This window comes from Panonychus citri, unplaced genomic scaffold (assembly GCF_014898815.1).
Source record: "Panonychus citri isolate SS breed McGregor unplaced genomic scaffold, ASM1489881v1 Contig00134, whole genome shotgun sequence".
Taxonomy (NCBI): domain Eukaryota; kingdom Metazoa; phylum Arthropoda; class Arachnida; order Trombidiformes; family Tetranychidae; genus Panonychus; species Panonychus citri.
Window position 1 is genome coordinate 4873 of NW_026515539.1, and position 14176 is coordinate 19048.

The 14176-nt window shown below is 31.8% G+C and overlaps 1 protein-coding gene across 1 annotated transcript; it reads left to right on the forward strand.

Moving 5' to 3' along the window:
* Nucleotides 1-520: 520 nt before the first annotated feature.
* Nucleotides 521-5253, forward strand: LOC128391072 (uncharacterized protein DDB_G0283357-like). Its single transcript, XM_053350915.1, is given in 2 exon segments — nt 521-2331; nt 2334-5253. Coding segments are annotated over 2 exon segments (2706 nt in total). The 5' UTR covers nt 521-1389; the 3' UTR covers nt 4098-5253.
* The last annotated feature ends 8923 nt before the right edge of the window (nt 5254-14176 follow it).

Genomic DNA, 14176 nt, shown 5'->3' on the forward strand with positions numbered 1-14176 from the left:
ACAATCAAAATCTGATCAAAATCTTGACACGAAAGGATAAACAAAAAATTGTATTGAAAATTGAAGATTAACTTTTACAGTTAATCCTTTAGACACTCACAACAACTCATTGCCAATTTCATCTCCCTCTAGCCTCTTATCATCATCATCATCATCATTATCATCTTCACTTTGATCGTAATCGAGGAGAGAGAAAAGAAAGAAAAAGAAACATTCATCTTTCTCTCTTTCTTTTCACCTGTCGAACTCAACAGTTTCTTCTCTGTCTACAAAAACTTTTCTTTTCTTTTCATCCTCATCTAATCTTCATCTTCTTTCCTCTTTGTCTCTCCTCTCTCTCTCTCTCTTCCCACTCCCTCCCAATGTCTATGGCCCCTCATAATCTTCTCCCTCTCCCGCTGCTTCTCTCTCTCTCTCTCTCTCTCTCTCTCTCTCTCTCTCTCTTCTCTTTCCATCCTCATTCTTGTTTCTCTTTCTTTCCTCTTCCCACTTTCTTTTCGCTCTCATTTCTCTCTTTCTCTACCATCCCTATGGCAGTAATTTTTTCATCTTTCTTTTCCTCTTTCTCTTCTCATCATCATCATCTACTCCTCCTTCTCTCAGCTCCCACCCTCTCCCACTCTCTCACTCTCACTCTCACTATGATCTTTCCATGGGTTAAACATATTCCATCGTCTTCTCGTTTCAGATCAACTTTGGCTTTAGAAAAAAAAAGTTTCCATTCACTTTTTCCTCTTGTTACCAAAAAAAAATCTCTTGCAATGTATTTAAGTTAACCTATAATATAATCTAACCTTAAATTCAAAACTAAATTAATTTTAATTGTAAACAATTAAAAAACCATGATAATCACCATTAAAACAACCAATCAATTAAAACAAAAAGTGACCTCAAACTTGTCAATTGCTGTGCAATAAACAAACTAAATACATTAAACAAAAACCTTCAACTTTCATTTGAAATTAATTGTTTAATCATCATCATCATTACTTGTCAACTATTAATTACTTTACTATCTCAACAATTAACGACAATTAAAAAAAAAACCTCTTCAACTAATCAACTAATCAAAAAAAAAAGTGAAACTAAAAAAAAACAAAGTTTTCTCATCTCTAGTCATCTTATTAAGTGTGTGTGTTTGTTTGTGTTAATCAACTTAATCAGTTAATTTAATTGTGTGTGTGTGTAAGTCTAATTGTCTTATTGTAATCAACTTAATCTTAGTGATTTACTAATTGTCAAAAAATTATTGTAGTTTTTACAGTTGCGAAACTTTTTGTTGTCAATTTTTTTTTCTCGCTTTCGCAAATTTTAATTTAACAAGAAAAACGTAATTAGTGTTTGATTGTAGACAATTTAAAAAGTTAATTGTATTTGTTGATTGTGGAAATGGACTCAGATCAAGGAGCAATGTCATCCGAGGATTATGTTAGCGATTTGTTTGATCATCAAATTCAATTCGATCTCGTTAAACAGGAAATGATTGTCGGAAGTCGAGCCAATGGGACAGGAGGAGGAGGAGGAGGCGGTGGAAGTGGTAACAGTGTCAGTGGCAGTGGAGGAGGAGGAGGAGGTGGTAATGGTAATAGCAATAGTAATAATAATAATAATCCTGATAATAGTTCAAATAATAACAGTGGTAATAATGAAAATGCAAATTCAAATGCAAATGCAAGTAACGGGACTGTTGGGGGTGGCGGTGGTAATAACAGTGGTGGTGGTGGAGGAGGAGGTGGTGGTGGTTCATCAAAGCATGGATCATTAAGTGGCTTAAGTACCCTTGGTGTAAACATTGTGACAACTGATTCAAGTACAACGGTAACTTCATCATCAACAAGCTCATCCAGAAACTCAGAATCTACTAATGGTGGTGGTGAAATAGGAAGTGGGTCAAATAATAATAATAATAATAATAGTGCTAATAGTGTTACTCATCATTCACATTCTCACCATCATCCTAATCATCATCATCCCAATCATCCTCATCATCATGCTCAGGCTCATGTTGTTCATCCTCATATTCATCACCATCATCCACATTTAATGAATTCCAGTTCATCTGTTTCATCACCTTCCGCCTCCTCAACCTCATCAACCTCTTCATCAACAGCACCACCACCACCACCACCACCACCTTCATCATCATCATCATCATCCTTACCAATAACTAATCATCATCATGGTAATCTATTAATTGGTTTAAATACACCTCGAAAATTAATTCATCCAAGTCAACTGACCACTCCAGGTACTCCTCCTGATACACCTCCCGGTAATAGTCATTCACTTTCATCGCCTCCAATTTTACCACCCTGCCCATCTCAAATTGCCCTGTGATCTCAACAAGTGATGTGGTGATTGGTATCGGCGGTGGTGGAGGCGGTGGACTCAATAATAATATGCTGGAATCACATAAGACAATTTTCCTTGATGATCCAATTTCATGGGCACCAACAATGCCGAGTCCACTTCGTTATCAAGGGACGATACCCAATGGTGGGATGAATATCGGAGGAGGTGCAAGTTTAAATGGTCTAAGTGTGGTCAATGGAACCAATCAAGAGGGTCCACTTGACCTGAGGGGACAAAATGGTAATGAATATGATAATCCTTGGTTGACAAGTCGTCGAGGTGATTTTATTGATCTTGGCTCAAATGGTATGAGTCCAACACACTGTTTACTTCCGGGTGGTTTTATGACACGACTTTCAAACGGATCACTTTTACCTTCATCACCAACTTCCAACGGCAATGCTAACAATATGCAACAACAACAACAACAACAACAACAACAACAACAGCAACAGCAACAAGGTAACAATCAAAACACCAATAATAATAATATGCATCCGTCCGCTGCTATGGTTACTACTGGTCTTCCTCATCAGTTAACATCCTCTGGACCAACTCATGGTCAACCTCAAGTTCATCACCATGGTCATCACCATTCCCAACTTTCTCAACTTACCAATGTGCGAAACCCTAGTGCCAATAATCATAATCTAAATACCGTTAATCTCCCTTTACACAGTCACCTTCAAGGGAACACCAATCCCAACACAATCACCACAACCACTGGTATCATTAATGGAGTAGGAGGTGGTAACGGTGGTGGTGGTGTTTATACACCATCAAGTGTCCATAACAATGGTAACATTTTAAGTGGAAGTGGATCAACTTCCGGTCGAACTGGTGGAAGTGGTCATCATCACAATAGTCATCATCATCATCATCATCCTCATCGATCACCATCAATCTCATCCTCAAGTAGTCAAAATCATCCACAAAACAATCCATACATCCATTCCAATGGATCCTCAAGTTCACCTGAGATCGGGCTTAATTTGAACGATGAACAGTTGATTCGTTTATCGGTTCGTGAATTGAATAAAAGGCTTCATGGTTTCTCACGTGAAGATATTCAAAGATTAAAACAGAAACGTCGAACCCTCAAGAATCGAGGTTATGCTCAAAATTGTCGAACCAAAAGGCTTCGACATAAGCAAGACCTTGAAGTCCGAAATCGAAGATTTGAAACGGAAGTAGAACGATTTCAATCTGAAATTAATGATCTTCGAAGTCAATTGGCTCGAGCAAGTCACGAGCGAGATTATTTTCGTGAACAATATCTACTAATAAGTCGAGCAACTGGTCAGCAAGGGTCAACACTTTCAATTGTATCAACATCGAGTGCCAATAATAATCCTAGTCAAGATGCTAAATCTAATCAAGAGCAACAACAACTTCAACTTCAACACCAACAACAACAACAGCATCATCACCATCACCAACTCCAACAACAGCAACAGCAACAACAACAACAACACCCAATGGGACTTGGTAATGAGACAAATTGTTTAACAAATGGTTCATCCATCGTCGGGGTTAAAGGTTTAGGTCAAAACAACGGGTTAATAAATCACACGGCCAATGGATTAACAACAACACCAACAACCAATGGTCACAATCACCACAATCATCATAATCACCATCAACCTCAACACCAACACCATGTAGGTGATTCAATGTCATCAACTGGATCAAGTGATTCAAGTGTAGGTGCCAGTAATCCAAGTTCACCGGAATATTATATGTGATCTGAAATAATCCAAATCCCATTGACCCAATTAAAATCTTATTCCAAATCCCCTTCAATCCTAATCCACGAAATAAACAAACAAACAAACAATCAACATGATAATCAAATTACAAATTGAAATGACCAACAATAACAAAATCAAACCACTCAAATGATAATAAGACAGTAACAATTTTTAATCATCACTCTTAAAGTAATAACAAAATGGTAACAATTAATTTCACCAGCAATTAACTTCATCATCTCATAACAATCAAAGATCATCACCTTGATTTACAATCACCACCACCAACGGCAAGAAAACTTGAAAGCAAATCAACCTGACACCCTTAAGAATAAATGATTTCCCTTTAGATTTTGTTTCCACTTCCTCCTCCTCCTATTCCCACTCTCATAATAATCCACCACTCTGACAAAAACCCACCACGAAAACGAGGTAAACATTTATCATCCCGATGATAAGGAAGACAAATCAAAACAACATGAAAATAACTTTTTTTTTGCCCAAAAAAAAACAACAACAACAAAAACAACATTTTCTTGGCATCAGAAAAACATAAACAATCAACAATCAATTGATCATCATCATCATCATCATGAAATATTATCAATTTCAATTCTGAAATGAAAATAAATATAAAAATTGTTTGAATTATCATCATGATGATAATGATGATTGGAGATGTTGATCTTTATAAATTACTTTCCGTTTTTGCCAAATCATTTCAATTGAATACAATTAATTGATTTTACAACAATTGATTGTTAATCACGATAAACAATCATTTATGATGATAATTATTCACCCACTTTTTTGTTTCAAGCCAACAATCAAAACTAATTCATCTAGATGATCAAATTAATTTCATTTAAATTGTTTCCCTTTTTGTTTTATCATCATTACATTTATGATATAATCCGTTAGGGGGCTAGTCTTTTAATCATCAATATGATTTACTAATTGTGGTCAGTTAAATCATTTAAACCAATTACTTTGTAACCTTGATTGTTGATTGATTAATTAACTGATACAATTTTATGTTTCTCTCTCTCTCTCACTCTTGTTACCTTTTAATTTGCTAAATCATCATCATCAAAATCATTGATTTCTGGTGAGAAAAAAAAATTAACAATTAAATTGATTTTCATTCTGATTCCCGTTGTTCTCATGGTTAATTTAATCATGTTAATTTGATACTTGATTGTTTGAGTAGTTAACCAATTGAGATTGTTAATTGTAACAATTATAAATAACAGGTCATTCTTTTAATCATTTTACAACAAATAAACAATCAAACAATTATGTAATAATCATCGTAAGTGATTAATCATTAATTCAATTTAATATCTACTAATTGTATCTTAAATTTGATTAACTCACTGATTCAATTAATTGTAATTGTCACCCAATCGCGAAAACAAAAACTTTCATCACCAATTTAATCATATAATTATATAGCTTTTAAATTGTAAATTAATTATCATTCAATTATAATTAATCATTACTCTTATTGATTAACCATTTCAATTGGTAAATCATAAATTTCATCATCATCATCATCAACTTCCGTTTTGTTGACATCGATTTCGGATGTAACCTTTCAATGGATTATGAAAATTAATCACAATCAACTAATTACAAACAATTAATGTTGATAAAGTTTTCCTTGTCACCGGCATTAAATTAACTTTCATCTTGTAAAATTGTTCAACAGAAATCAGTTAATTATTTAGCTCAATCAACCAACAAATCAAAATAACGACAATTAATACCATGAATGGTTTGTAAATTTGTCAGAAAAAAAACAATTAACTAATTGTTATCAAGTCTTTATTTAAATGGGTGCGGAGAGAGAGAGAGCGGGAAAATACAAAACAATGAGCCCAATGGAGAGAGACAATCAATCAAAACTAAATTACACTTAGAACTAGTTTACAATTAACTGTGACAATCAAATTTAAACATGAATAGGAAAAAAAAGAAATCAAATATCAATAACAATCAACAATAAAGGCGATAAACAGGTTTGACATTTTTATGACCTTCAAACAGGTAAATGGTCAAGAGAGGGAAAGTGATGGACAAAGATGATAGTGGACAAGAAGCAAAAACAACAACAACAAACAGAAGCCAAATGTAGTTTAAGGCCTGAGGCCATTTTATCCTAGGCTTTTGATGGTTGATCGGTTGATCGTCCATCTAAACCAATAGACAAAAAGTAACCATTAACGTGACCACTAACTGACCATAAGTTTAAACGGATGGAAACGTAGGATAGGCTGGAAAAGTGATCTTATTGTTACTATTGATCCTATGGAAACTTGTTAATCTCTGTTACTACTTCGAACCTATAATAGAACAGACAAAAAAAAAGATCGTCTTCCTTTTCATCTTCATCTTTATCATCTTCATTTTCCTCTTTCTTTCTTCTTCCTTCTCTTTCTTCATCTCTTGTTCTCGAAATTCGATTCAATGTCTATTATTCCATCATCATAATGTTAACAGTTTCATCCGATATTCAAATGTATTCTTATATCTTCATGTTCATTTCGATTCGATGGAAAAAAAACTTTTCCCTCGAATTTCAATTTTCTTTCTCGTTCTAATATTCGAATACCTTTGATATTTTGTTTACACCTTAAGTGTTGATATTCTCTATTATTTCTCATATATATTCATTGGTGATGAAATGGAATTCATGAGTTTCAGTCAGAATTTTGTTTTCCATTCACTTTGTTGTTTTAATCTCTACATTAAGTAAAAAGTGTTGATAATTAAGATGATCAATTGAATGATTTGAACATGAATATCGAACACAAAACATCATGAAATTTAATCAGCCCCTTGAGATTATGATTATCCACTTAATCCTGATTATTGATATATTATTATTATTATTATATAAATAGCGAGACATAAACTCACTAATCAAGTCAAGGTGAAAGCAGAAAATAAAAATCAAATGATTTATATCATTTTTTCCCCAAAGTTCTGATAGTTGGAAACACACAATTCTGAATATGAGTTATTTATCTGTTTCTCTCTCTCTCTCTCTCTCATATAATTATCATCATGATAATCATACATCAATCCTGAAGATGCTGATTTGCAAGCTATTAACTTTAACAAGATACAAAGGGTAGATAATGTAGTAATATTAACACAAGAAGATACGAATTAAAGAAAAAGAAAAAGATTAAAAGAAAACACAGAGCAACAGATTAGAAAATGAATGCGACAGATAAACAGAACTTTGAATTACACCCAAAAGATGGTGAAAAAGATGATGATGAAAATTAGTTTATTCTCTTTCGAAATTTACAAGATAAAGAGAGAGAGAGAGAGAGAGAGTATATGTCTCGAATTAACGTAAATTGTGGTTCTAAATGTTGTTCAGTAAATCATGAAATCGAAGAGGATTTTACAAGCTTGTCTGGCTTCCAAATATTTTCATACGTCTCATTGCTCCAGTAAAAAGGATCTCACTCAATCAGACTTGTCTCATGACGATGATGATGATGATAATGAAGACAAACTAACTCCCCAGAGAGAGAGAGAGAGAGAGAGAGAGAGAGAGAGAGAGAGACAAAGGGATAATCTTAATGGGATAAAGAGAGGTGGAGGTGGGAGAGAGGGTAATCATCCCTGTGTGTAAATTATTATGATGATTAACTCATAAGAAGAAGAGTAAATTGTTTAAGGTTAACGTTGCTTGAGGACATTTATCCTCATCCTCATCATCATCTCTGAGTATCATTATCAGAATGGTAAATTTAATCAATGCTTGATTCATAAAAGTCGTAGTAACTATTATTTGCATCTTTTGATTAAATTTAATTGTCAACAATTTACAAGAAGAAAAAAAACTCAATGAATTCTGCAATTCCAACAATAACGTTGTCGTTTTTTTTATACTTGAAATGATATAAAATAAATGATTAACTAAATAGCATCAAGAATTCAATGAATTTATTATTATTTTTTCGGCAAAAATTTTCCTCTTTTCTTATTATTAATACAATAAAGTAGCTTTGTCTTTTTGCATATCCATCCACTAATCCGAATCCTCATCATTGTCGTCATCTTAATCACCTAATGTAATAATATACAAGTCTGAGTATTTAAAACTCATTCAGTTGTTGGTTATTTTTTCATTCAAGTAAAAAAAAAGTTCAACTTGACAGCTTAAAATAACCGACATGATGATGAGGTTGATTTTCAATACCACTTTTGGGCGATATCGCCTTTGAAGATCAGTAAAAAGCGTGTGTTTTTATCCCTCTTCTGTCATGATAATCTTCAGATTATCCCCGATGTATGAACTTCAGGGTGATGTTTTCTTTTCCTGTTTTCATGCCTTGAAAATTCAGTGTCCACACCCATTGAAACTTTCCATGGATTGATAATCAATGTGACACCACACACACACTTAACTCCGATAGTTCAATCGGTTTGTATCATGATCAGTATCGTATATTTATTTTCATCTTGTCAGAATCAGAATCTCATCAGAACTTATTAGCAAAAAAAGTTCATGTTCTGAGCCAAAGTTATTGAAACTTTTTTCCCAACCCAATATTAATAACTTTTAAATCATTAACATGGACTCAAATGATTAATTGATTCAGTTTCAGATCTTTCAGTGTTTCAAATATAATATAACAATCAACAAATGATCAAGCATTAATCAGTTATTCAGATTTCAATCTCAATATCATGATTATTGTTAATCATTACATGATTGTGATTAAAATGTAACTGAGAAAAATTAATTCTTATACAAAATCAGTTCAATTTTTAATTGTATCATTAAAAGTGATACAAAAAAAAAACTCACATTTGAATTATTATATTAATCGTGATGTTGATCAGATTATCATTTGTTTAACTAATAAATGTCCAAGTCGATTGTCAGAAATATAATCAAAAATTGACTTTTCAAGTTCGAAACTTTTCAATTAAAAGGTAATAAACAATTTCGATAAAAATCAACAGCAATTAGTAAAATAATACTCTTGAGAGAGATGGAAAATAATGAGAGATTAGAAAAAGAAATAATTTTTCCCGCATCATAAATGTTCATCAATTGAGAAGATAAGATTTGTTCCTCTTGTCGTCATATTCATATTTGAAGATTTGATGAAAAGTGTTCATCATCATGTTCATCATGATGATGAGATATCGATAGAGAAAGAAAGAAGAAAAAAGAAAGAGAAATTCTCGAGTGGAACTAAGCTGATCTAAGCATCTATCGATCGTAGATTCTTGTTCATTCATAATAATAATATAGAGATGATATTATTACATTAAATGATGAAGGGAGATGAATAAAGAGAGAGAGAGAGAGAAACAAAAGAGAGGAGAGAGAGAAAGAGAGATGATGATGAACAGATGAAATAAGAAAGATACAAGATGATGATAAATGTACGTAAAAGGAAACGGAAAACTCAGTTGACTGGATACTTCAAGTGAAAGGCATAAGTAGGAGGCGGTGTGGGTGTAGGGGATAAGCTTGTTGATTGAGTTTCGATTCATATCATTGTCATTGGAAAAGAGAGTCGATAATAATATTATCTCTCTCTCTCTCTCTCTCTCTCTCTCTCTCTCTCTCTCTTCATATCTTCATCTCCGATTTTTTTCTTTATCATCTTTTTCCGTGTAGATCAGATTTTTCTGAATAAAATTATCTTTTTCTCATATTGTCCATTCTAAAGATGAGAATGACCATTGACGATGAATGAGAACATGAAAAGACAATTTTTATCTCAATGGAAATGAGGATAATCATTTTGAAATTATTATCGAAATGAGAATGTAAGAGATGAGAAGATGATCTTCCTCTTGTCTCTCATCATTTTCATATTCATCTTCCCTTGTTTCCTTTGGAAGAGAAGTTTTTTTTTTCTTGTTTTTTTTTTTGTTCATTTTACAAGTAACTTGTTATTTCATCTTCATCTTTGGCCAAAGTCCAATGAATTAAGAGACTCATCTTCATGATGATTATCATCATCATCATCATCATGATTATGGTTCTTACTATGATGCTAAAATGATTAGCATTTTGTTACATCAATTACTGTGTAAGATGTAAAAACCTTGTAGCAAAATTATCTTGATTGCAATTTAAATCATCATCATTATCATGTTTGCATATATATATTTATACACTTAAACAATTATACAATTTAAATTTCAACTCAATTGGATTAAATTTGCACAAAAATAGTGTCAACTTGATTTACTATGCATTGTTTTTCATTAACGATCATTAACCTGCACGTGGAAACGATTGTTAATTGTAATTTGATTACCAATTTAACCACAATCCCAATGATAATAATCATACAATAGGGATGAAGATTAAGGATTAAGATGAAATTAATATATTAATAAGAGGCCAACAAAAGGTTATTATTATCAACTATCTAACTGTTTAAATGTGTATCACTTTTCATCCCCATCATCATTATTATATAATTATCTTCATCATTATCATGATGATCATGACGATGAACATTTTAATACTTATATTGACTTTCAGATGATTCTCTTTGTATATTGATTATCGGATTATCTGGTTAAGGATTAGGGTGATCAACGGGAGTGGTAGGATGTTGAGATGATGATCAAGATGATATTTGAAGGTAATAAATATTATCATAGACAATAGATTATGTTTTGTAAAAAAAAGTAAAGACACAATGATGATGAGGATGATGAAGATGATGAAGATAAAGATGAAATAAATTTTTCACATTAAAGGTAAGTGTGTGTGTGTAAAAAAATTTTGTCATCAACTGTAGTTATCATCAAGGATCTTGTCACGAAGACAATGTTTATATGTTACATTATGGTTTCCATGTGATCAGAAATTTTAATCACAATCAGTTGATAATAATACTCACTACGAATTATCAAATAGATGATGAAGATGAAGATGATGATGATGATAAGAAAGAGAAACCTTCATATTATTATCATCCATTTGAAAGTGTATCAAATGGCCCAGAGTATAATGTTTGGTATGATGAAGACAATTGTCTTAATTGACCAATAGTAATACTGAAGGACATGATAACTGAAATGGTCAATTGTCACTATTAGGTTATCATTATCATCATGATCATTAATATTATCAAACATTGATACACCTTATCAATGGTCAGTTTGTGTTGTTGTTGTTTTGTCCTGTTGATTTTTTTTTCTTGTTTTGTTTGATACTTGCAAGAGGGATGATGATTAAGGTGATGGTGATGGTGATGAGGATAAAGATAAAGATAAGGATGCGGATGAGAGGGAAATGTGATCAGAATTGTTTATTATCTCAAGTGATGAAGAGGAATGAAACTAATCTATCAATTAGTGGCAACATGAAAACAACAACAGTGTGGCAACAACAACTTAGAATCTTTATCATCTTCATCATCATCATCATCATCATGTTTGATCCCTGAGAGCATCTTACACTTTCTTTATTTTCTTTCTTTTAATTTATCTTGTTTGTTTTTTTGTCGAAATTTTTTCTCTCTCTCTCTAACTGTATCCTCTTCCTTTCCTTCATTGAGACAAAGATGCGGATGATGGTGATGAGGGAAAGTGATGAAGATGAAAGGCAAAGTCAATCCCTTTCCAACATAAACATCATCTTCATCTTCATCTTCAACGTCATCCCCACTCATTCAACCTTATCATCCGCATCTTTTAGTTTCATATTTCTCTCTCTCTCACTCTCTCATTCTCTCTCACTCACTCACTTTATCCTCATCATTTCAGCTTAACTTTTTTCTTCACCAATCTTTCTCCATGTGATGATGTCTTTTCTCATCATCTTTTCAAATTCATTTAAAATCAAGATGATTATCTTCATCATAATAATCACCATCTTCTTGTGTAAAAGTTACAATCAAATCAACAAACATTATTTTGAAACATCAAACCAAAACAAAGATGGCGATGTAAAAACAAAACAAAATTATCACCATGACGATTTTCAGGAAACATGAAAATTATGATACAAATGTTCAGTTTCAATTTTGATTGTCTCATATTACCTGTTGTCTGAATTTATAATATCAATCGAGACCAAATTTCAATCTGAATTCAGAATGAACTTTTTTTATTTATATTTTCTTGATATTCATGACCAACAATATTCAATACCCTTTACCACAATCATGGTAAAGTTAATCTGATAATCAGAGTATCCAAAATCAAGATAGCATGATATTCAATTATACATATAAATATATATTTCCCCTTTCAGGTTAATCAACTAACTGTAGTTAATAAATTAGTCTGCAAACAATCAAAGGATATTTAATGGTAAAAGATACAGATAATAAAATTAGAGGTTAAATGATGAGGAAGAAGAAGAAGAAAAAAAAAAGATGATATGAAAAACTCAGAATTCCGATAAATCCTTTACGCCGGGTAACTTTATCTTCCTCCTCCCCGTTCATCATCAATTTCACCATCAACTCATCATATTCATTCATCTTCATTCAACTATTATCATCCTTAAAACCCCCTGCAGGTAATAAGGTACAAGAAGTAACAAAAACTGAGCCAGAAAAATATGGTTACACCAATAATCAGATAATTGAGTTATCATAACCTAATCAAAGATGAAGATGAAGGATAAGGATGAGGATGAAAAGGGTTACCAAAGATAACGGTACAAATAATGTTGAAAATTCAATGATTGGTTTCGCATCATTTATATGTTAAACTAACCCTTAACTATTGCAATTAAAAGCTAATACAATTTACCAACAGAATCATCGTAATAATAATAATCAAATATAAGCAAAGAGAGATAAAAGTTTTATCATGAAAATGATCATGAAAATTTGAATATTTTTCTTAAAATTGAAACAAAGTTTTTCTCTTGCTATTTGTTTATTTGGACAATCGTTGATTATTCAATATTGTTTTCCATAAGTTAACAAACAATATGATTTGTTTATCATCATATATCATCATTCTCATCATTCTCATGAACATCAGGAACAATATTAGATATATTATCAGTTTGTTCAGTCTCCATCCTGTTAATTGAATCGATTTCATGTTAAATCTTGCTCATCCAATGTGCTTTTTTCCTGTTTTTCTTGCAAAGGTTTGCAAAAATTTTCGAAATTTGTTTCAAACTCTTCACCGATTTCAACTTCACTTCTCTCAAGAATCAACAACAACATAGACTGTTAGGTTAATAGGGAAGAAGATGAAGATGAAGATGAGGATGAGGATGATGATGAGAGAGATGAAAAGATCATCTCATGATTCTCTCTTTCTCTTCTCTGTCTTTTCTTTCTTCTTTTTTTCCTCCTCCTTTTCACTAGCATCGATCGATTAGATTATCGATTATCATACTTGTAGTTTTTTTCTCTCTCTTTTCTGATCAGTCTTTTCTTCAGCATTTTCCCCCCAATCAACACATCGCAGTTAACAGCAATTAATTTACGAAACAATCAGTGTGTTCGTGTTGATTGTTGTAATGATTAGAACCATCGAAAGACAATCAGTTAAATTGTAACTTGAAAGATTGTAAATCTATCGAAACTTGGAGATCTCATTTAATTATATTAACTTTTGCTGCGAGAAAATCAGTTAATCATTTGTATATATAATTCTGATAATACTTATCATTGATTAGAATTAGAATTTTTTTTTTCAATCTTAATTGTAACAATTAAAATTTTCTCCTTTTCTTTGGTTTATATTAATACACATGTCGATCTGATGGAAAGGTTTTTAATTGAATTGGTTAAAGATTATTATTTATTGTAAGTAATTAAAGTAATCAACACAATCTAATCAGTAGTTAGTTAATTTTCAATAGTTGATTAAGTTATACTAATTAATTAGGTTAATTGTGCTTTGGTCAGCAAAGCAAAGGGAAAAAATCTTGAGGAAAAAGAGACAAAGATTAAAATAAAAATCAATTGATTATCTTTTCGTGATTCTATTAATACAATTTACTTAATTATCATGATTAAAATGATTAATATTAAACCTGATTAACACCTTGTATCATTTAGATTAAAATAAATTGATGATGTTAAAAAAGTTTACAG